At 37.0% G+C, this 24,273-nt stretch overlaps 1 protein-coding gene and 2 pseudogenes across 3 annotated transcripts; 2 read left to right on the plus strand and 1 right to left on the minus strand.

Annotated features, from left to right (window-relative positions):
• Nucleotides 1-5,661: 5,661 nt before the first annotated feature.
• On the minus strand, nt 5,662-13,863 carry LOC306638594 (protein FAM220A-like; annotated as a pseudogene). Its single transcript has 4 exons — nt 13,839-13,863; nt 9,373-9,523; nt 7,199-7,777; nt 5,662-5,896 (listed from the first exon to the last, which is right to left on the minus strand). The product of its transcript is annotated as a protein FAM220A-like (transcript).
• Nucleotides 13,864-13,908: 45 nt separating this feature from the next.
• On the plus strand, nt 13,909-14,838 carry LOC306638595 (olfactory receptor 10N1; the record flags this gene model as incomplete). Its single annotated transcript, XM_079101796.1, has 1 exon — nt 13,909-14,838. One exon carries the CDS (start codon nt 13,909-13,911, stop codon nt 14,836-14,838), a length of 930 nt encoding a protein of 309 aa, XP_078957922.1.
• Nucleotides 14,839-22,648: 7,810 nt separating this feature from the next.
• Nucleotides 22,649-23,559, plus strand: LOC306638596 (olfactory receptor 8G3-like; annotated as a pseudogene). Its single transcript has one exon. The product of its transcript is annotated as an olfactory receptor 8G3-like (transcript).
• Nucleotides 23,560-24,273: the final 714 nt, after the last annotated feature.

The raw sequence follows: 24,273 nt of genomic DNA on the forward strand, positions 1-24,273 counted from the left end.
GGATTTGGAAACCTATAGGGCCACTATAAGCCTATAGGGGGGAATCTGCAATACTCCAGATCTGCATTGCTAGAGGGGAAGATACATGAACAACCTGAGAAAACAAGGGAAGAAAATGATCCAAACAAATCTAGATTCTATAGTAATAGAATCCAATGGCAGTATGTTAGAAGAAATATCAGAAAAGGACTTCAGATTATACATGATTAAGATGATTCACGAAGCAAAGGATGAGATAAGAGAGCAAATGCAGGCAATGAATGATAATACCAATAAGCTGAAAGAGCACCTGCAGGAAGCAAAAGATCATTTCAACAAAGAGATAAAAAAAAAAAAAAAACGGAAATCCTTGAAATGAAGGAAACAATAAACCAAATAAAAAACTCAATGGAAAGCATCACAAAAAGACTAGACCACTTGGAAGATAGAACCTCAGACAATGAAGACAAAATAGTTAATCTTCAATATAAAGTCGCTCAAACAGAGAAGATGGTAAGAAATCATGAACAGAATCTCCAAGAACTATGGGACATCAGGAAAAGACCAAATTTAAGAATTATTGGGATTGAGGAAGGCACAGAGATACAAACCAAAGGAATGAACAACCTATTCAATGAAATAATATCAGAAAATTTCCCAAACCTGAAGAATGAAATGGAAAATCAAATACAAGAGGCTTACAGAACACCAAATGCACAGAATCACAACAGATCCACACCAAGGCACATTATAATGAAAATGCCTAACATTCAAAATAAAGATAGGATTTTGAAGTCCACGAGAGAAAAGCATCAGATTACATATAGGGGGAGACCAATGTGTTGACTTCTCAACCCAGACTCTAAAAGCTAGAAGGGCCTGGAACAACATATTTCAAGCTCTGAAAGAACATGGTTGCCAACCAAGAATCCTATACCCAGCAAAACTAACCTTCAGATTTGAAGATGAAATAAAATCCCTCCATGATAAACCAAAGTTAAAAGAATTTACAAATAGAAAGCCTGCACTACAGAATGTTCTCAAAAAAATATTACATGAGGAGGAAATGAAAAACAACAATGGAGATCAGTAAAGGGAGGAACTACCTTAGAGAAAAAACACTCAAAGGAGAAACCAAGCCAACTTAAAAACCAAAAATAAGCCAAATGACCTGGAATACAAATCATTTCTCAATAATAACCCTGAACGTTAATGACCTAAACTCCTCAATCAAAAGACATCGACTGGCAGAATGGATTAAGAAGAAAGACCCAACAATATGCTGCCTGGAAGAGACTCATCTCATAGAAAAAGACATCCACAGACTAAAAGTGAAAGGATGGGAAAAAACCTACCACGCACATGGACCCAGTAAAAAAGCAGGGGCTTCCATCTTATATCAGATAAAGAGGATTTCAAGCCAAAGTTAGTCAGAAAGGATAAAGAAGGACATTTCATACTGCTTAAGGGAACCATAAATCAGGAAGACATAATGACATAACGATAGTAAATATTTATGCCCCAAACAATGGTGCATCCCTGTACATCAAACAAATCCTTCTCAATTTCAAGAATCACATAGACCACAACACAATAATTCTGGACGACTTTAATGCACCGCTGTCACCACTAGATAGATCTTCCAAACAAAATCCAACCAGAGAAACCATAGAACTCAATAACATAATCAATAACCTAGACTTAATAGACATATATAGAATACTCCAACCATCAACGAGAGGATACACTTTCTTCTCAGCAGCACATGGAACCTTCTTGAAAATAGACCATGTGTTATGCCACAAAGCAGCCCTTAGGAAATGCAAAAAAATAGAGATACTGCCTTGTGTTCTATCAGATCATAATGGACTGAGAGTAGAAATCAATGACAAAATAAAAAAAAGGAAATTACTCCAACACTTGGAGACTAAATAATATGCTATTGAATGAAACATGGATAACAAAAAACATCAGGGAGGAGATTAAAAATTTCTTAGAGGTCAATGAGAATGATGATACAACATATCAAAATCTCTGAGACACTATGAAAGTGGTACTAAGAGGAAAATTGATTGCATGGAGTGCTTTCCAGAAAAGAATGAAAAGTCAAGAACTAAATGACCTAACATTATAGCTCAAAGCCCTAGAAGAAGAAGAACAGAATAGCAGCAAAAGTAGTAGAAGACAGAAAATAATTAAAATCAGAGCTGAAATCAATGAAATTGAAACAAAAGAAACTATTCAAAAAATGGACAAAACAAAAAGTTGGTTCTTTGAGAAAGTAAACAAAATAGATAAGCCCTTAGCCACACTAACAAAGAGAAGAAGAGAGAAAACTCAAATTAGTAAAATACATGATGCAAAAGGAAATATCATGACAGACACCACTGAGATACAGAACATAATGAGAAGCTACTTTGAAAATCTGTATCCCAAAAAAATAGAAACTACCAAAGACATTGACAAATTTCTAGAGACATATGCTCCTCCCAAACTGAACCATGAAGACATACACGATTTAAACAGATCAGTATCAAGCAATGAAATAGAAGAAGCCATTAAAAATCTACCATCCAAGAAAAGCCCAGGACCAGATGGATTCTCAGCCGAGTTCTACAAGACCTTCAAAAAAGAACTCATTCCAATACTTCTGAAACTATTCCAGGAAATAGAAAAAGAGGGTACCCTACCGAACTCATTCTATGAAGCTAATATCACCCTCATACCCAAACCAGGAAAAGACACATCAAGGAAAGAAAATTTTAGACCAATATCCTTGATGAATATAGATGCAAAGATCCTTAACAAAATATTGGCAAACTGTATCCAAAAATATATTAAGAAAATTGGGCAGCACGATCAAGTGGGGTTCATTCCTGGAATGCAAGGATGGTTCAACATTCGTAAATCAATAAACGTAATCCATCATATCAATAGACTTAAGGATAAGAATCATATGGTTATTTCAATTGACACAGAAAAAGCATTTGACAATATACAACACCCCTTCATGCTCAAAACATTAGAAAAAATAGGGATAGTAGGAACAAACCTGAACATTGTAAAGGCTGTTTATGCTAAGCCCATGGTCAATATCATTCTTAATGGAGAAAAACTGAAACCATTTCCTTTAAAAACGGGAACAAGACAGGGATGTCCTCTTTCACCACTTCTATTCAACATTGTCCTCGAAACTCTAGCCAGAGCAATTAGGCAGACTAAAGAAATTAAAGGTATAGGAATAGGAAAAGAGGAACTTAAGCTGTCACTGTTTGCTGATGACATGTATCACTATTTAGAGGATCCAAAAACCTCCTCCAGAAAACTTCTAGATATCATCAATGAATTCAACAAAATAACAGGCTATAAAATCAACACACATAAATCTACAGCATTTTTATACGCAAGCGACGAAACAGCTGAAAGGGGAATGAGGAAAACAACTCCATTTGCAATAGCCTCAAAAAAATTAAAATACTTGGGCATCAATCTAACCAAAGAGGTAAAAGATCTCTACAATAAAAACTACAAAACACTGGAGAAAGAAATTAAGGAAGACCTTAGAAGATGGATAGATCTCCCATGTTCTTGGATAGGCAGAATGAATATTGTCAAAATGGCCATACTACCAAAAGTGCTATACAGATTCAATGCAATTCCAATTAAAATCCCAATGATGTACCTCACAGAAATAGAGCAAGCAATCATGAAATTCATCTGGAAAAATAAGAAACCCAGAACAGCTAAGGCAACCCTTAGCAGGAAGAATGAAACAGGGGGTATCGCAATACCAGAACTTCAGCTATACTACAAAGCTATATTAACAAAAACAGCATGGTATTGGCACCAAAATAGACAGGTAGATCAATGGTACAGAATAGAGGACATGGACACAAACCCAAATAAATACAATTTTCTAATACTAGGCAAAGGTGCCAAAAATATGCAATGGAGAAAAGATAGCCTCTTCAACAGGCTATTTGTCTTCAACAAATGGTGCTGGGAAAACTGGCAATCCATATGCAACAGAATGAAACTAAACCCCTATCTCTCACCCTGCACAAAAATCAACTCACAATGGATCAAGGACCTTGAAATCAGACCAGAGACCCTCCATCTTATAGAAGAAAAAGTAGGTCCACATCTTCACCTTGTTGGCTTAGGATCAGACTTCCTTAACAGGACTCCCATAGCACAAGATATAAAAGCAAGAATCATTAACTGGGATAGATTCAAACTAAAAAGCTTTCTCTCAGCAAAGGAAACTATCAGCAATGTGAAGAGAGAGCCTACAGAGTGGGAGAATATCTTTGCCACTCATACTTCAGATACAGCACTAATTTCCAGAATCTATAAAGAACTCAAAAAACTCTACACCAAGAATACAAATAACCCAATCAACAAATGGGCTAAGGAAATGAACAGACACTTCACAGAAGAAATGTACAAGCAATCAACAGATATATGAAAAAATGTTCACCATCTTTAGTAATAAGAGAAATGCAAATCAAAACTACCCTAAGATTCCATCTCACCCCAATTAGAATGGTGGTTATCAAGAATACAAGCAACAATAGGTGTTGGAGATCATGTGGGGAAAAAGGTACACTCATACATTGCTGGTGGGAATGCTAATTAGTGCAGCCACTCTGGAAAGCAGTGTGGAGATTCCTTAGAAAACTTGGACCTACCATTTGACCCAGCTATCCCACTCCTTGGCCTATACCCAAAGGACTTAAAATCAGCACACTACAGAGATACAGCCACATCAATGTTCATAGCTACTCAATTCACAATAGCCAGACTATGGAACCAACCTAGATGCCCTTCAATTGATGAATGGATAAAGAAACCGTGGTATATATATACAATGGAATATTACTCAGCTATAAAGAATAATAAAATTATGGCACTTGCAGGCAAATGGATGAAATTGGAGAATATCATGTTAAGTGATATAAGTCAATCTCAAAAATCCAAAACAGGAATGATCTCACTGATAAGCAGATGATGACACTTAATTGGGGGGTTGGAGGGGGACAAGAATGGAGGAAGGAGGGACTGTATAGAGGGAAAAGAGAAGTGGGAGGGTTGGGGGGAAGGAAAAAAACGGAATGAATCAAACATCATTACTCTATGTAAATATATGAATATGCAAATGGTATCCTTTTACTCCATGTCCAAACTGAAACAACATGTATCCCATTTGTTTTGCAATAAAAATAAATAAATAAAAAAAAGCTTTAAAGAAAAATAAACTGTTTGATTTTGCTAAGAAAAAAAAATACTCACTTTCAGGAGGTGATTTGAGACAAACTGAGAAGAGAAGACAATGTCTGGGACACTAGCCCTTTAGAATGTGTAAAGATCTTGAGATACATGAAGAATTTTGTGTTAAATCACCATGTGCTCATCTGATATTAACCCGTATAATATCAATAATATAAGCCTGAAAGTGCTTCTCAATTACGAATGTCTTTTAAGCAAATTTAAAATATGCTAAAACATCTCATTCTGTGTAATCAGCTTTTGGTGAGTGAACTCAGCTTACTCTCTGCCTGGTCACACAAACTGAAGCAGGACTTGAGTGACTGAGCTGTCTGCATCCAGACTTAGTGGGGAGAAAAAAAAAAAAAAAACCTTTTAAAATTAATCTACTCTTTTTATTGTTCTGCTTGTACCTTAATTATGGCATAAAGGATTTGCTAATTTAAAAGGCTGTAGATTAAGTAGTCTCAGTGTTATCTGTAGACCATTTCAGGTACTTTTTACACATGAAAACTTTTTCTTAAATTGTACTATTTGCTCTGAGAACATGGGCTTTAAATGGTTGAGGAAAACACATCTTGTCTCGTTCTCTGGGAGTACTTCTGGACAAGAGTGCAGCATTGCAGGCAGCACAGAATGCAGGTGTAATCAAAAGCTCGGTCCTTGTCCCCAGTGCCAATCCAATAACAAGGAAACAGTTTTGAGAAAAAGGAAAAAGTTTTATTGCTTGCTAGCAAAAGAGAAATACAGGGGACTCCTAGCCCAAAGGTTGTGATTCTGCCCATCAGGAGGGACAAGGGCATCTTAAAGGAGCTCTTCACGGACTACATTCCAGGCGCGTCCTTGAAAGGACATGCGCAAAGTCCGAACAGAGTTCAAGTATCATGCCACACACGGGAATCTCACACAGAGATGTACTGTCAGTAGCACACGGGCCAACCCACAAGGCTGTCCCCATGGGGAAAGCAGCAGCATATTGGTTCTTACAAAGCAGTTTTATAACCTGCAGTAGGAGTTCTTCCTAGGGGTTGCATCATGGGCTGGGATGGGGATGACCTCAATGTTTTTACGGAAGCTGAGTTGCCTTGCCACAGGATCAAAATGTAGGAGCCCCATAGGTAAAATGGCTTCCTACCTAAAATGGTGGATCTGATGCCAAAGCTCTGGTTGTGTGAATCACGTAAGAAGCAGCAAACAGCACTCAAAGAGTGGGAGAAACCAAACATTTTTACACCAGCAGGCTTAGAGGAGATCAGTACCCCAAATTCTGAGCACCCTTTACCAGTTTTTCAAAACCTTTATAGGCTATCTAATGCCATAAATTTTCTAGTCTAAGTGGTACATAGTTGTGCACAATGTTTCCAAAAACGATATATGATTATGTGTAAGGGTTTTTCTAGTGGAAAGGGTGTTTACAAAAGCAGAGCATGATAAGGGAGAATAGCTCCTCTTACAAGGTCTTTGGTAAATCTCTAGTCTTGGGTAGCCTGCACAGGCGCAGTCACACTTCAAAGGAAAGTAGTTAGATCCTAGGGAAAGTCCTTTACCACCCAAAAGAAAGGAAAAAATGGTACTAATTAGGTTCCCTGTAAACCAGCTGATGGGAATAGGAAGGGGAACTCTCTTTCCCTTTCCCAGGCATTAATTTTTACAGACAGCATCCTTATTTTACTGTATATCCAGGCCTGGGTCAGTCACCCACTACACCCTGACAGGGAGTCCCAGGGTGCCCTCATGGTGTGTTAACATTTGCTTGCTAATTTTGGAGATATTCACTTCCTAGATCCTCTGGCAAATATCTCCTTCCAGTGAAACACTGATAACTCAGGGTTATCTTGGTCTCCATGCCCAGATTAGGGAGGGGGAGAGGGAGAAGAGGAAAAAGGAAAACAACTCCCTTTTAAAAATAACCTCAGAGCTATATTCAGAAGGTGAAGTGGACAGGCAAGACAGTTCTGACTCAGCCTAGTTTCTTGCAAAGAGCACTTGGTGGTTCACCTTTAAAGACTCCCATTTCCCACAGTTTTGGAAGTACTGGCCAGCCTGACACTCAGGGCTCTCCTTTGGGACACTGTCTTCTGTGGCTGTGCATGGACCTGGGTCCACCTCTTAGCCAGTCTCCTCCCAGAGCTTTCCAGACACCCAGAACACCCCAGCAAGATGCTTTTCCATAGAAGCAGAGAACAGACCCATGGCTTTGGTTGGAGCAGTTGCAGGACGTAAATGTCTTCCCACTGATTTCTTCAAATATGGAAGCTCTTTGTTGCCATTGTGAAGCGAGAGATCAGTGTCACTCAGTTTTTCATTTCCAGTAATAACACTTCATTCAGTGAATTTCCATTTACAGCAACCACAGACTTATCCATCCAGAAACATATATTTGCTGGGCAAGGGCTCCCCTTCTGTGTTCTTTTCCTAACTACATAATTGTTTGTCCCAGGCATCTCCTCCCTCCCTCTTTGCTTCTGTCAGGCAGATGCTGAGGGCCCCTCCTTTGTCCCTCACGCTTTGTGTTCTTTGATGTAGCGAGCTTTTGTCAATCAGAGGAGGATCTCAATATGAACCTGCAGGCACGTGTTACGCATCATGAAAGCCATGATGTAGAGGTAGGGAAAGCTAATGTACAGGCACCAGGCCAGGTGGCCAAGGAAAGCGTAGGAAGCATCTTTTATTAAAAAAAAAAAAAAAAAAAAAAAAAAAAAAAAAAATACAGACTTCTGCAGGGAGAGAGAAGGGGGCCATATCCCAGGTAGTGAGAACATTCTGTCTCTCTTATGCATTTTAGGTTTTCTCTATTCTCTTGCCCTCCTCCCTCCTTATCTCCCTCTTTCCTTTCCCCATCCTGTGTGCATGACTAGGCCAAAGGTGAGAAGCAGATGGAGAGGGGGGAGGCTCCAAATGGAGTGATCCAGGCAGGTAAGCAGTCAGGGGGCATAAATGAGCAGCTTCCTGTCTGCTCAGCACGTGCTTTATTAACAACCTTCTGGGAGGGGCAGTATGAGCGGGTAATCTTGGTAATCAAAGGTCTCTGGAGGCATTAACATTTCAATCTCCCAGGGGCGGTCTCCAATTTCCAGGACCCAAAACCATCTCCATTTTTGCCATCAGACCTGATTACCTATCTACACTGACTGCCTGTCTTTAACTCTCGCTTCACTAGCATACCACAGAACATTGTTTTATTTAAGGGTCTTTTAAAACAAACATTAGTAGTATCCTCTGAAAAGAATATAAAAGAGTATAGTATAGCAAATATATAGCCAATATTTATTTAGCTATAGTTACTGTCAATTCCTGTGTACCCTCCATAATTGTATGTGCTGTATAGGAACATGACTGGCAGTCTAGTAGGCTTGTTCCTACCAGAATCACCCTACATGCATGATACATTGATATCTTGTGCTATGATGCTATGATGGTTAGAACATCTTTTCACTGGGGAATGGGAATTTTTACCTCCATGATACTTTTAGGTGACACCATCATAGACATGATTTGACCAGTTGTGGAGGAAAAAACATCATGATGAGATTATCTGAGTGTAGTCCAACACAGAACAGACCACTTCAGTGAGGTCTCTCCACACAAGTCTGACCTTATGCTTTGGCTTTGCTGGGTGTACTTCAATATTGATAATCAGTTTCTTTTAGACTAGTAAGCATACCAAGTAGAGTCAATTCCATGGCTATTCAGAATAAAGGCATTTCCCAGCATCCCTTAAAGCTGGTGTCACCTTGCAATTGAGTTCTGGCCCATGAGAAACGAGAAACCCCAAGAGACAGGGAATAGGAGAAAATTGGAGAAATGGAAGAACAGGCAGCCAAATTTCCCCAGGTTTCTAAGAAGCAAAGTTTCAATGAGAGAAATAGGTGATCAAACAGAGAAATGGGTGATCAGGTGGGATTCACAAGTTCTTTGATTCCCAATTCCTTGGAAGATCGTCTTGATTACTGTATACTAACTTGTAGCTCTAGACCTACTTCATTATTAAGTCTTTAATTGCTCCCTGTGTTCACAGAGCTCTTTCTCATGGAGTCTTGGGATATGTTGCAGAGGAGGCTTCAGAGGGACCAGGAAGCTATTTAAAGTCCCAGAGATGTAGAAGATAATTTTGCTTCCACTGACTTGGAGGAAATCACTCTGTCACAAAGCATGTAGAGAATTCGCTTTCTGTTTGCAAATGAAAAAGACCACTCCAGGTCTTCAGCTAGAGAGTCCAAGCTCAATTCCATGGCGTCTAAGGAAGAGACACGCTTGGGATGGAGAGCCCCCTGCCCTATCAAAAAAAAAAAAGTAAGATAAAAAGAGGGAAGTACTTGTTTTTCTTTTTTTGAGTCAGTATGACCTTCTTCACCATGTAAGTACTCAGAAATTCTCCCCATAGTTCTCAAGTTTTGCCTTTCAACTTCATTCTGAAAACTTGGGAGTGCAGAATTCATGACTCAGGGCATCCCTCTCCTCTGGTGTATTGGCCAGGGTCCAGTCCCCATTCCCTCTCACACAGACATGGTATGCAGGAATACATTCTTTTATTAGTTTTTTTTTTTTTCTGTCCTAATTAATTCAACATCTATCATGTTCCAAGTGCCACAGAATTGCTGAGGGTTCAGTATTAGTTGGATATGCTCCTTGATGTGGAGAAAATAATATCTTCATGAAACAAAGATATGAAAAAATTTTTCTAATTTGCTTCCTTATTTTCTGAGGAATGAATACATTTCTTCTTCAATTCCTCCATTTCTATCCCCTTTTCCTGAAATATAGTGTTCCCCAAGGTTTGGCTTCCAGTCTTAGTTTGTGCTGGCCTTATCCTGTCTCCTCTAGTGATGTCACTGAGCTTAAGATGTAACTGTCATCTCAATGTAGTTACCTTCTCAAATCAATCAGCATGGGACTTCCGTCATAAATATAATGATATGAACGATTTTATTTCATATCTTACATATCAAAATGTTTTAAGAACATTTTCATATTTGATCTGCATGGTGGAGTAAATATTATCTTATTTTTTGAAAAACATTTAGTGGGTTCCCACTGTGTACAAAGTACAATTTCAAGAACATCCCACATGCTCAGGGAACACCATTTTAGTGGTGGATGTCAAAGTACTGACTTGTGGGACATAAACGAGGAGCCAATAAAGCAAACCTATTCAGTGGTTGGCCTGAACTTCCCTGTTTTACCCTTGTCATTCTGTTTAAGCTCTTAATTTTATCTCCTCTTACTCTTAAAAGTGTCCTGCTTGGAATGATGAACTTTAACTGAGTAGTTAAAGGTGAAGCTACTGTGCAGGAAAAACTTTATGCTTCTTTACAGGGAGAAGTTGAATTAGAGAAATGATGAACTACTAGTCCAAAGTCAAACCATTAATAAAAAAAAAAAAAAGGATTTTGAACTTAGGCCTTTAGACCTCTAATGCAAATTCTTTTGATTATGCCTTTTTTATACTTCCTAGAATAATGTTAGTTTGAGTTCAATCTTCAATGAAAGCTGTCTCCATTTTTATTATGGGTGCCCACTAAATTACTATTTAAATTCTCATAGTTCCATGTGTCTCTGATGCCCATGAAATTCTCTGTTGTGAGTCTAGAAATAGTAAGATGGAATATTCAGTAATTTAAAAATTACATTTGAAGTTATAAAGGCAAACATTGTCTTAATTGTTTTTAATTGAAATTTCAACCTGCCATAGTGTTATTTTCATGAGAAGTTTCTTGTAGGCTTTCTTTACTTTGAGTCTGTATCTTAAAAATATCATGTGAATTTTGCTTGAGCCTCAACAATATGACTCATCTATCCCTGGTACATCATAATATCACATTCCAGCATAATGCATATTTCACTGTTTTGAATGAACTGGAGCAGGACTTGTATAGGGTATGTGAGGGATGCAATAGGCACTTAAGCAATGGTTCCAAGTCTTCATCATATACATATTTTTGAGCCTCAGAAAAATTAAGCAATCTCATGGGGCCCAATGGGTATTCTTTAAAACTTCCCCAAACTATTGATGTCAACTTTGCTCATGAGTAGCAAAAGAGTGTCTTTCCCCTACTCAGAATGAAGGAGTAAATAGCAGTAGCTTGGTACCTGCAAAATGTCAAACATTTTGTTAGATGCCTTGTAAGACCTTACCGTGTTTAATCCACTGAACGACCCTTAAAATATAATATGATCCATATTTTCAATATAAGCAAAATGAAGGCAAATCAATGACACAAAACTAATAAGGAAGAACTATTCTAGATTTATAACCAAACGTCCCCACCCATAAAATCTTGTCTTCTCTAATCGCCATTCCCCATTATCTCCTCTCCTCCAGACAGCAGTAAAATTCTTTATCCTTTCCAAAGTGTATCATGAATATCACCATATTTAATCTTCATAGCAATTCTCGAGGGAAAAGCTTTGGGTTAATCAATAACAAGTATTTATTGAGCATCCACCATACATAAAGCACCATGATAGGAGCATCCTACACTTTCAACAGTATTTTCCCATTCACTAATCTATCATAATTTCCAGCACCTGCCTGCATCTCTGTCTATCCCCTGCATTTTCACAGTTAAATATCACATATTATTTTGAAATTTTCTCTATCTTGTTAAACATATTTTCATAGGATTATGTTAAAACACCTTCATGGAAGTCTTTCTGCTCCCCCTCTGTTAATTGAGCCTGACTGAAATTGGTCAGAGACCTCCAATTATGCCAGTGTAGAGGCGGCTACCCCAGAGCACAGAAGTCCCCCAGCGGCCATGCTCTTCTCTTCAGTTCTGCACAAATACAAACTGACTTCAAGTTCAGATGTTGCTCCACAGGGAAAAGAACACTATTCTAGGGGGGAAAAAAAGTAAAGAATACCAGTTTTTCCCAACACAAAACACAAAATGTCCTGACTCAAAGAGCCAACTATAATAATAGCAGTCTCTAGAGACTTGATGTCATGACAACAGTAAAATAAATTGCATTAACATATTGTGACTCTATTCTGTAATTTATTATCTCATGAACTAAGATGCACGATCAAATGTGTCTTAAGCAGGCTATGGTGTGTGAATAGTTTTGTCCTATTTCAGGTATTTTTACATTGATTGCTTTTCAAAATCTCTTCTTTGTGTCACAGAACTTTACTCATGTCTCTCTTATGTTCCTTCTACTTGGGGAAGTTTATTATCTTCCCTTGACTCTCTACCTCCATCTACCTTTTACACTTTTTTTTTCACTCCATCAAAAGACAATGATCAGTTACCAGTAATTTTGAGGATGTTCAGTTTTCATCCTATCATCTTAGATGTGGAAATAGAAAACACTGTCTTTTAGTTAAAATCTGAATTCTTTTCATTGGGCATGGAATTTGGACAGAAATACAAATCCACTGCAATGATTAGATTCTGGAATTGTTAGAAAAGACTGATAATTGTCAGTACAAAAGCAATCATTTAAGAGCATTTGAAAATTTGATTCTAATAATAAATAATAGTAGATATAGTATTCTTGAGATACAGTGATGAACATGTTCTTCAGTATTTGACAATACTGGATAGTGTATTTACAAATCTGTGAAGAAGGTTGATTAATGCTAAGTATTCTTATCATGATTATTATTTTAAATACAATTTTTTACATCAAAAATCCCATAAGTTGTAGTACTGAAAGATTTTAGTTTCCTGACTCTAAGGTTTCAAACATTACACTATTAATATCTAAATATCTCATATTTGGATTTAATATCTAAACAATTTAAGTCCCCAGGAAACATTTGAATAGTCCACTATTAGGTTATTTTCAGTAAAATAACTATTTTGATATTAAAAAAAATGTTCAAACTAGCTGGGCACGGTGGCATATGCCTATAATTTCAGTAGCTTGGGAGGCTGAGGTAGGGGGATTACAAGTTCAAAGCCCACCTTAGCAACTTAGTAAGGCCCTAAGCAACTTAGTGAGAACCTGAATCAAATTATAAATAAAAAGGGCTGGGATGTGGGTCAGTGGTTACAAGTCTCTGAGTTCAACCCCTGGTCAAAAAAAAAAAAAAAAAAAAAAAAGAAAGAAAGAAAGAAAGAAATGTTCAAAGAAAGAAAGAAACAAAATGTTCAAACTAAGGAGTATATCTAATTATCTAATTAGGATGCTATTCAGACTACTCAAATCCTAGTGCTCCTTTCCCTGTATGACAATCCATTGTTCTAGTCAGACATGGGTGCTCAAGTTGACCTTTCTTCAATATTTAGGGTATCTATCAGCAGACATCTTTGAACACCAATAATATTCTGAAAAGGAATACAGAAAATTAAGCTTCCAGGTCAGACAATTATAGGGCATTCATATTATATGATGCGTTAAGAATATTAATTAAATTGTGTTCTTCTGTTTGATATTGAGATTTTTGTTCTCTTAATCCACCCTTTATTTCACCTTGTTAATGTTTCACTTTTGCTTCGTATTCATAGGTGTGAAGGAGCATGCCTTAAAGATGTGAAGTGGTAGGTACATTTTGCTAGCACCTGAGTGTCTTTAGAATAAAACTCTGAAATTTTCATCATTAACTTTATGATTACATGAAATTTGTTGACAATGTGCAGTAGTACCGCACACATCAGCCTCCACACTCATGTCTTCATGTTCTTTGTGAGAACCCAGAACACCCCTTCCAGGAAGATGGGAAATCACAGCTTGCTGAATGAGTTCATTCTCCTGGGAATACCTCAGACGGAGGGACTGGAGACGGTGCTCTTGATCATCTTCTCTTTCATCTACCTCTTCACCTTGCTTGGAAATTTACTCATCTTTACAGCAATCATTTCATCCTCCACTCTTCACACTCCTATGTATTTCTTCTTGGGACTTCTGTCTATTTTTGACATGTTGTTCCCTTCTGTAACCTGTCCCAAGATGCTCATTTATAATTCTGGCCTGAGCCAAGCCATTTCTTATAAGGGCTGTGCTGCCCAGCTCTTCTTCTATCACCTTCTGGGTTCCACGGAAGGATGTCTCTATTCTGTCATGGCTTATGATCGCTATGTTGCCATCTGTCACCCACTAAGATACATGCTCATCATGAAGCCTGGACTCTGTGTTGGCTTGGTCGTGATAGCCTTCTTGGTGGGGTGTCTCCATGCCACCACGCTGACCTCCTTTACCTTTCACTTAACCTACTGTGGTCCCAATCGGGTGGACCACTTCTTTTGTGACATCCCTGCCATTTTACCCCTGGCTTGTACAGACAGCTCTCTGGCAAAGAGAGTGGGCTCCATTAATGTTGGCCTCCTGGCTTTAGTGCTTTTATTCAGCGTTTGTGTCTCCTACGCTCACATTGGGATCGCCATTCTGAGGATCCGTTCAGCAGAGGGCAGGCGGAAGGCCTTCTCCACCTGCAGTGCCCACCTCACTGCCATCCTCTGTGCCTACGGACCTGTCATCATCATCTACCTGCAGCGCACACCCAACCCTCTGCTTGGGGCCGTGGTGCAAATACTAAATAACATTGTCTCACCCATGCTGAACTCGTTAATCTACTCTTTAAGGAACAAAGAAGTGAAAAGTTCCTTGAAAAGAGTGTTCCGAAATGTTCTTACTGTTCAGGAATGAATTATGGAGTTTGTATTGGATTTTAAAAATCTAATGTCCCTGAACACCAACCTTCTATGCCCTTCTCTGAAATAAATATATGCACAATGGGAAACTTCACCTGCAAGCCATATATTTGTTTGCCTAAAATGATTTTCTATCTTGGTGAGTGTCTGTAGTTGCTGAAACCTCATACTTAATTCTCATATTATTCTCTAATCCTTTATCCTGGGTAAGAAGTCCAAAGAGCATGGCAAGCAGCTGGAGATGGATTTCTTGTCCCTGTGATGGGTAGTCAATTTTGCCTGATTGAATATTCAGTAGGAGCAGTCTAAGAAATGCCCTCCAATGGCCCTCTCTGCCAATTCAGTCATCCAGAAATACTCTTGTTTGACTTACAATTAATTTGTTTTCTCTTTTGCCTGCAATCATTTCAGTATTTCTATTTTGCAATGTATCATTAACATTTACAGCATCTGACCTGTATCCTAGGTTCTGTGATGAAATTTTCAAATCCCTCATCTTATTTGATTTTTACCTCACCCACATAAATTCACATTTTCTTTAAAAAAAACTTTGAGATTACAGAAAATACAGGATTACAGTATTATGAATTAATCAGAAAATCAGACCTCACACTCATACCCAGTTGACCCTAAAACCTCTGTGTTAATCCGTTTACTGTATGATTGCCCTGAATGACCTGTTTCTCGTTTAGACACCTCATTACCTGAATTCCTTCACTGAGATAAAAGGAACAACAGCAAATGGGGCCACGAAGTGGAGGTGACCTGCCTCTCAGGTTTTGGAGAGATCCCTGTTGGACTACACTGAGAAGTAGAGGAGAATCACCATGACTGAAGTCTATTAGACCCTAATTGGATCAAGAATGCCTGCTCCTAGTGTATTGACCCAGCATTAGCAGAGTAAAACCTTTCTCGGGGGAGGTATCTTTAAGAGACCCCAAGAACTTCTGTCACGTTTCATATAAATCACTGAAAACTAAAATAAAACAAACAACAAAAAAACCCTCAAATACTAGAACACTATGCAATAAATGTACTTGTGAATAGCACAAACTTAATGAAGAAAGTCATCATAAATTATTGTTAGGTAGGTACAGGCTCATTAAAAAATTATGAGTCTAAATTTAGAATTCAGTTATAGATATGCTTGATTTTATGCCTCTAAAAACATATAAGGAACAAAAATTAGACAAAAATCAGCAACCTAGGCATCCATCTCATTCAGGTAGAAAGGACTACTAATAAATTTAAGAACTTCTCTCGGAATGTCTGAGAAGTAACTCAAATTCACAGGGTAGAATCTAGGTGGCTGAACTTTACCCACAATTCAAAAAAGTGACAGAGAACCTTCTTCCACACTAACTAACCCCACTCAAGCTTCAAAAATTCTTTAGCACATAGAATACGTTAGACAAAAGTTCCAAACCAATGACTAGGTCCCAAGTACAAATTTCTAGAGGAGGACTTCTGTTCATACACTTGGACACTCCTACAACAGGATCAGAGAAAGGGACCACACAGATGGTCCAAGAAAAGCCAATATGAAAGTAGCAATTCTTCGTGAAACACTAAGAGACATTGGAGGTATCAGACAACAAGACTCCTCCCTCTCCAAAGTTACAATCCTAAATAAAGGGAAACAAGGATGTGGAAGGGGAAGAATTTCAGAGAAATACTTCAAGAAATTGATCATTAGAGTATTAAAGAGCTAAAAAGAATTAATAAATTAAGAGGGCAAATAAAGGAAATGAATAAACAAATCAGTCAAAAGGGAGATTCTGAAAATAAACCATTCAGAACTCCTGGAAATGAAAGACGTAATGAATCAAATAAAGAATTCAATTGAAATTATCACCAAAAGACTAGATTGTGTAGAAAAAGAAAATCAGGACTAGATAACAGTGTATTTTAGTTGGAATATTTAGCAGACAATAAAGAAAACACCATGATCAGAATATACAAGAACTCAAGACAACATTAAGAGGCCAAACTTGAGTCCTCATAACAAAGACATAGAAAAACATTCTAAAGGCCTTAAGAACATCTTCAGTGAAATAATAGCAGATAAGTTTCCAAATGTTAGGTATGAGTTGGATAGACACATGTAAGAAAGCATATAGAAGCCAAATAGGTGAAAAAAAAACTTTCCAATATATATCAAAATCAAAATGACTAACATGGAGAATATGGTTAGAGCATTAAGAACTGCATGTGAAATACATAATATCACATTAAGAGATAGGTTAATTTAGAGTCACTTAAAACTTGTTTATTCAAACTGTAAAAGTCAGGAAGCTTTGAAATGAACTAAGTCAAGTTCCAAAGAAAATAATTGTCAGCCAGGGTTGATATATTCAGCAAAGTTTTCATTCCACATCAAAGAAGAAATAAAAATTCTCCAGATCAGAATAAATTGAAAGAATTCATGACAACGAATCCTGCATTACAGAAAATAGTAAAGATATACTACACAAGTAAGAACTCAAAAATTAACTCTAGAGTTCTCAAATAGATGAAGTTCCCCAGAAAGGCAATTAAGCAAATAAACAATAAGAAGAAAATTTATCTATGAAATAAACCAAAATGATTGGAAACCATAAACATCTCTCTACAGAAACAGTGAATGAAAATGGTTTCAACTCTCCAATCCAAAAACTGAATTTATAGAAAAGCAATATCTAACCATGCGTGGTTTGCAAGATTCTCATCTTGAGGACAAAGATATTCAGTGACTGAAAGTAAAAGAATGGAAAAAGATATTCCACATATATGGAGTTGAAAAATAAAGAGGAGTGGTTTATTCTCTTATCTAAAAAAGCAGATTTCAAGCAAAAATTAAACAAAGGAGACAAATACTACTACAATTTGTTAAAGGAAAAACTCAACAAGAAGATGCAATGATTGTAAATATTTATGCCATAAATATCATAAATTATATTATGTAATATAATTACATAAAGCAAGCTCTTCTTTAATTAATTCCCAGATACATGCAATACAATAATAATTGATAATTTCAGCACAACCCTCTCAACAAGAGACAACAACCAGAAATAACATCAACAGGACACTACTGGCTCAAATAATGCTATAAATTAAGTGGACCTCACAGATATAGATAGAATTTTTAAGTTAAACTACTCTACTGCCATGTTTGGTTATATTGCACATGTTCTGCTGGTTTATAAGTCCTGAATTTGGTGACTTTCTCACATGTATAGGCCCAGCCTTTGGTGACTCTGAGTGTTGGTATTCTTGCTCCTACCGCTCGGCATATTCATTTCATTTACATCTATGAATCCAAATAATACATCTCCCAGGACATAAGCTGAACATCATTTCTTCATAAAAGCCTTCCCTGATACGCCAAGCTAAGAGTTGATTTTCTCCTCTGAAATATCCTTTTCTCTGTAGGAAATCCTTTGCACAATTTGTTGAAATTGAATATCAACTATTCTAGCATCAAATCAAATAAAGCAGAGATACAATAATGGTAACCAGGGGCTCAGAGGTGGGTGAAACAGGGACTAGTTATTCAATAGTTATTAATCATCTTATTTTAGATGAGCAAGTCCTAAAGAGGTTCAATAGAGTATGATATCTATGGCTAAAAATATGGTATTTTGCTTTTCCAAATCAAAGAAGGTAAACCTCATAAGTACTCTTACTGCAAACAACAACAACAGCAACAACAAAAAACAACAACAAAAAAAAGCAAAGTTTCACAGGATATTTTGGGAGGTGATAGATGTGTTAATTACAATGATTATGGTGGTGGTATACAATGGTTATGTCCAAATGGATTAAATTACATATATTAAATATATACAGTTATTTTCATATCAATTCTACCTCAATTAACTGTTAAGAAACAGAGAAACCTTTTCTCCCTGTTTTTTATTTTACTTTTGGTTCATTCATTTCTGAGATGAATCAGACAAATGGAGGCCAAGACTACTCATGCAAGGCAGTTTATTTGGGAATTCCCCACAAAGCTCCAAGTCTTTCAAACACCTAGGATATTAGCAGAGCAGGACAGGAAGCAGTAGGAGTGAAGAGCATGTGTCAGAGTCAGACATCAGGGGGCGCTGTTGCCTTGGGATCACTCAGAGACCCATCCTGCAGACAAATTTACAATGACTGGAGAGCAGGTAAGGGAGCTACTGTGATGGGGGTTAGTATTCAGTGGGAAGGCCTTGTGAGAAGCCAGGAGCACAGAGAAGCAGTCAGCTGGAAAGTGTGAAGAGTTGGAATTATGGGAGGATATGTGTTAGTCCATTTCATGCTACTGTAGCAGAATACCACAGACTGAGTAATGGCTAGTGACCAAAATTTATTTAGCTCAAGGTCTGGAAGACCAAGATTGAGGGTCCCTTCAGTGAAGGTCTTTATCCTCATTATCCCATGGTGGAATGATAGAAAATAAAAGAGCACACACAGAAGAGAGAGGGAAGAGGCTGAATATGGGAACTCACAACTGTGATAACTGACACCACTTCATAAATTGAGGTAAAATCAGGATATACATTCAATTAAATAAGTGAGGTTTTATAAAACTTAAGTAGGAAACTCTCATTTCTGAGTTTACAAAGTCAACAGCAGTTTGGTTCAATCACGAGTTTAAATTTCCTACTCAAGATGTTTTTCAGCTTTTCTAGTGCAGAATGGGCCCGGAATTGGGGATGGCTGCCCTCTGCAGGAGGTGACCCACTGATGAGTCAGAAGAGAGGAGACATCAGGAAGCAAATTCCTGGTACCTCACTTAATTCTTCTGGGTATTCCAGATAATATCCTCAATTACAATATGAGTCAGTTTTCTTCTATCATATTTGTTCTTATTTTTTTGTACTTCATTTTTTTCTCTGATAGATGACACAAAAGAAACATGTTAAACTGGCTATGTGTCTGCTTTGTGTCTACAACTTAATAGTCAATGGCTAGAAAGTGCTAGGCTTTTCTTGTCTGTGTATTAGAGAGAAAAGTAGCCTATGTTAGGGAAAAATATCACTTCCTCGACAATACAGCATATTTTCATTTATTTGTGGAGGTAGAAAGAAGTGCTACACTGCTTTGTAAAAAATATTCCCTAAAATGAGCATATTCGGTGTAAGTCCAGGCATACAGAAGGCATAACCTAGATGGTGAGAGCTAAGGATGAATAGGTTGTGATGGAATGCATTTTATGGTCAGCATGGTGTTGCTATTGTTTTGCTGTGGTTGTAATTATTATAACATATTCTTCAAATATCACTAGCATATTATAAAAGTCACCATTTTCAACTGTATAATTCAGTAATTTTTATTATGTCCACATAGTTATACAACCACCACCATGTGCCATTGCAGAATACTCTCATCAAACCTCAGATAAACCCCAGTACCCCTTAGTATTCCCATCCCAGAAACTCCCCTCCACAGTCTCTGGCAGACCCTAAGCTACTCTGTGTCTCCATAACTTGGCCTGTTCTGGATACTGGTTAAGGGGAATCACACCACCTATGGCCTTTTGTGCCTGGTTTCTTTCACTTAACCTGTTTCAGGTCAACTCATGACATGGCACTTCTCAGCACTTATTTCTTCCATTGCAGAATAATGCTCCTTTGTATGGTTATTCTACGTTTTGCTTGTTCATCCATCAGTGGATGGGCATCTGGGTGGCTGTTCTCTTTTGTCTCTTATAAGTAAAGTTGCTCTGAGTATGCATATACAGGCCCAGGCTTTTTTGTGGATGTGTGTCTAAAATCTGTAAGCATGTGCTCAACAGTGACTTTACCAGGCCAAAAGGTAACTCTGTTTTGTAACTTGTAAAGCACCTAAACTCTTCCTGACCGTGTGTGCCATTGTGCAGACCCACCAACAATGGATGAAGGGTCACATTTTTTCACTGTTCTTGTCAAACTGTCATGATGAATGTGCAATCTTCCTGGGGTTTTGACTTAAATTCCCTGAATAATAAATGATGCTGAAGATATGTTCAGGCGATTATTGGTCATTTGTGTATCTCAATGAGAAGAATGTTTACTCAGACCCTCTGACCTATTTTCAATTGGACTGTTTGTCCTTTTAGTTGTTTAATTGTAAGATTTCTTTATCTAACCTGAGTTTGATTGATACCTTAGTTATGTTACTTGAATTTTGTTTCAATACTGTGTACTCTTTTAACTTTCTGAATGGCATCCTTTAAGGAAAAACATTTTAATTTTTGTGATATACAATTTACATTTTTCCTAGGGTAGTCTTTGATTTCAACATTTTATCAAAGGAACAATTATCAAATCCAAGGACACAAAGATTTAGTCTTCTGTCTTATTTAGTATTATTTTTCTTACATTTAGAATGATGGTTCATTTGAGTTTACTTTTGTGTATAAGAAGGAGGTTCAAATAGATTTTTTTACACGCATCCACCAAATTTTGCCAGCAACATTTGTTGATAAAATTGTTCTTCACATTTTGAATTTCAATGAAAACCATAAAACAATTGATTCGTCGGGCATGTGAATTTGTTTCTTGATTGTCAATTTTATGTTGCATTGATCTGTATATCTCTATATCTATGTGTATTCATATATTTATGATATTTTTTATACACTGCTATGGTTACTGTAACTTGGTAGCAACTTTTCTAATGAAAAAAAAAATGTAGGACCCTTAAATTCATTATTTTATTTCACTCTGATTATCTCATTCCTTGCATTTACATAGGAATCTTTTGATCAACCTGTCTAGAGCTGAGAAAAATGGTACTGGAATTTGATAAGAATGTCACATAATTTTTAGATAAATTTGGGAATTTTTACCATTTACCCAAACTTGAGTTTTGTTTTTTTTTTTTTCTTTTTTCTTTCTTGTTAGTTTTTTGTTGTTGTTGTTGTTGTTGTTCCTGCCTCAGTCTTCCAAGTCACTGGGATTACAGGCATATGCCATTACAGCGGGCTAAGTTGTTGTTTAATTCATGAACCAGGAATGTCTTTCCTTTTATGAATGGTTTCAATTCCATTTGACACTCTATAGTAATTTTATGTGCACTGTCTTCCATAAATATTTTCTCATTTTTTATGTTATTGCAAATGTATATTTTATTGTTCAAAGAAAGTTTGTAGAAATATAATTAAATTTTTATGTCAGTCTTATATGCTACCACTGTGCTAAATTTTAATTATTTTCATAGTTCCTTTATACAGATTCTATGCAATTTTTCAGTGAATATTATATTGTTATTTTTAAATATTATTTTATTTATAAATATTATATTTATTATATGTATTATAATAAATATTATATTATTTCACTTACAAATATACAAATGGAGAGAGTGATACTTCTTGCTTTACAATCTGTATGTCTTTCAATTTTTTTTCTGCCCTAATTGCCCTTGCAAGAAATTCTAGCATGATAGTGGTAGCAGTGCAGGGAGTGGAGATCTTGTTTTGTTCATTATCTTAGGGGCAAATTCTTTTGGTCCTACACCACTAGGCTGACTATGGATTTCTTGCAAATGCTTCTGCTATATCATTATTTTATTTTGTTACTTATCAGAGTACTTTGGTGGGAGTTCAGGGACTAGGTAATACCAATATCAAATCTTAAAACAAGAACACAAATAGGGATAGTTGTGATATTAATTTACATGTCACACATTCCTGTGAGCTTAATGTCCTTGACTGCTAACATAGTACAAGAGTAGGAAAGAAATGGAGACCACCGTCTGAAGAGACTTGAACTTTATTTCACCCAAAGTGGTTGGATAATAAATACCTATTTCAAAATTTTTCTTCTCTTCCTACTTAGAATTGTCAGAAGAGAATGGCAGAAGGAAATCATTCTACAAATGACTGAGTTTATCCTGCCTGCATTAACAGACAAATCAGAGCTCTGGCTGTTCCTGTTCCTTCTTTTCCTAGGAATCTATGTGCTCACAGTGCTGGGGAACCTGGGCATGATCACACTGATTGGGCTCAGCTCTCACTTGCACACCCCAATGTACTACCTCCTCAGCAGTCTCTTCTTTATTGATCTCTGCCAATCCACTGTCATTACCTACAAGTTCTGGTGAGCTTTGTGATAGAGAAAAATACCATTTCCTACCCTGACTGCATAACTTGGTTCTACTTCTTCACCATTTTTGTAATTTCAGAATGTCACATGTTGACTGCCATGGCATATAACTGCTATGTTGCTATCCGAAACCCCTTGATTTACAATGTAGCCATGTCTAATCAAGTCTGTTTCTGGGTGGCAGTTTGGGTGTACAGCATGTGCTTGATTTGTGCCATAGCTCACACTTTTTACATGCTAAGAAGTGCTTTTCTGTAACTATGATGTAAAAAATCATTTCCTCTGCGATCCTTTTCCATTACTGGAGCACTCCTGTAAATGAGGCAGTAGGTCTATGCTTAAGCATATTTAACATCATTGTTCCAATTCTGACCATCCTCAGCTCTTACATCTTCATCATTGCCAGCATCCTGCACATTTGCTCCACTGAGGGCAGAGCCAAAGCCTTCAGCACCTGCAGCTCCCACATCTCAGTGGTTGCTCTCTTCTTTGGTTCTTCAGCATTCATGTACCTGCAGCCAACATCAGACACCTCCATGGATCAAGGGAAATTTTCCTCTGTATTTTACACTTTTATTGTTCCCATTCTGAATCCTATGTTCTATAACCTGAGGAATAAAGATGTCAAAGATGCCCTAAATAAGCTCCTTATAAAATAAAATTTCCCACTTAAAATGAGTATTTTGCTTAGGAAAAAATTATAGAATTTTGTTAAGGAAATAGTCCATTAAGAACAATAAACATCCACAAGTCATCACATTGCTTCTAGCAGATGAATATTTGTAAGAAAGTCGTCAATGGTAAGACGATTCATAGGATTAGAACAAGAAGGGCAGCAGCTCTCTGGGATGTCCAGAATCTATCTACCTAGCGTGTCCTGCATCATATCTAAATAATTTTTTAAAATTCTTCAATGTCCTCAAGGTGGTTGTTCATCTTTTACATGTTTGGAAGATGAGTCTTCATGGGCAATGTACACTTGCCCTAATTTAGAGAATAAATACATCTTATCATTATCCTTTGGTATTCCCATTGCTTTGTGTACCTGGCCTTTTTAACTACGTGTATTGGTAGATATTTTTGAAAATGTGATCTTTAAAATAAGTAGTTTTCACTATTTAGATTATAAAAATATAATCCTTAATACTTATTAATATCATAGAACTACATTAAGGAATATGGAGACATATAATTGGTAATAAGATAGTTCCTACCCAGAACAACATAACACAGGCAAGATATTGCCAATAATATACAAGATTGGAAGCACCATGCGTATTTTGACGTGTATCTATGCAGCTTTCTTTGCTGCACAATTTCAGGACCGTGCTACCACCTCTATTTTCTGTCAATTCCATTCTTATTTTTCCAAA

The sequence above is a fragment of the Sciurus vulgaris genome (genome assembly GCF_902686455.1).
Source record: "Sciurus vulgaris genome assembly, chromosome: 11".
Lineage (NCBI taxonomy): Eukaryota > Metazoa > Chordata > Mammalia > Rodentia > Sciuridae > Sciurus > Sciurus vulgaris.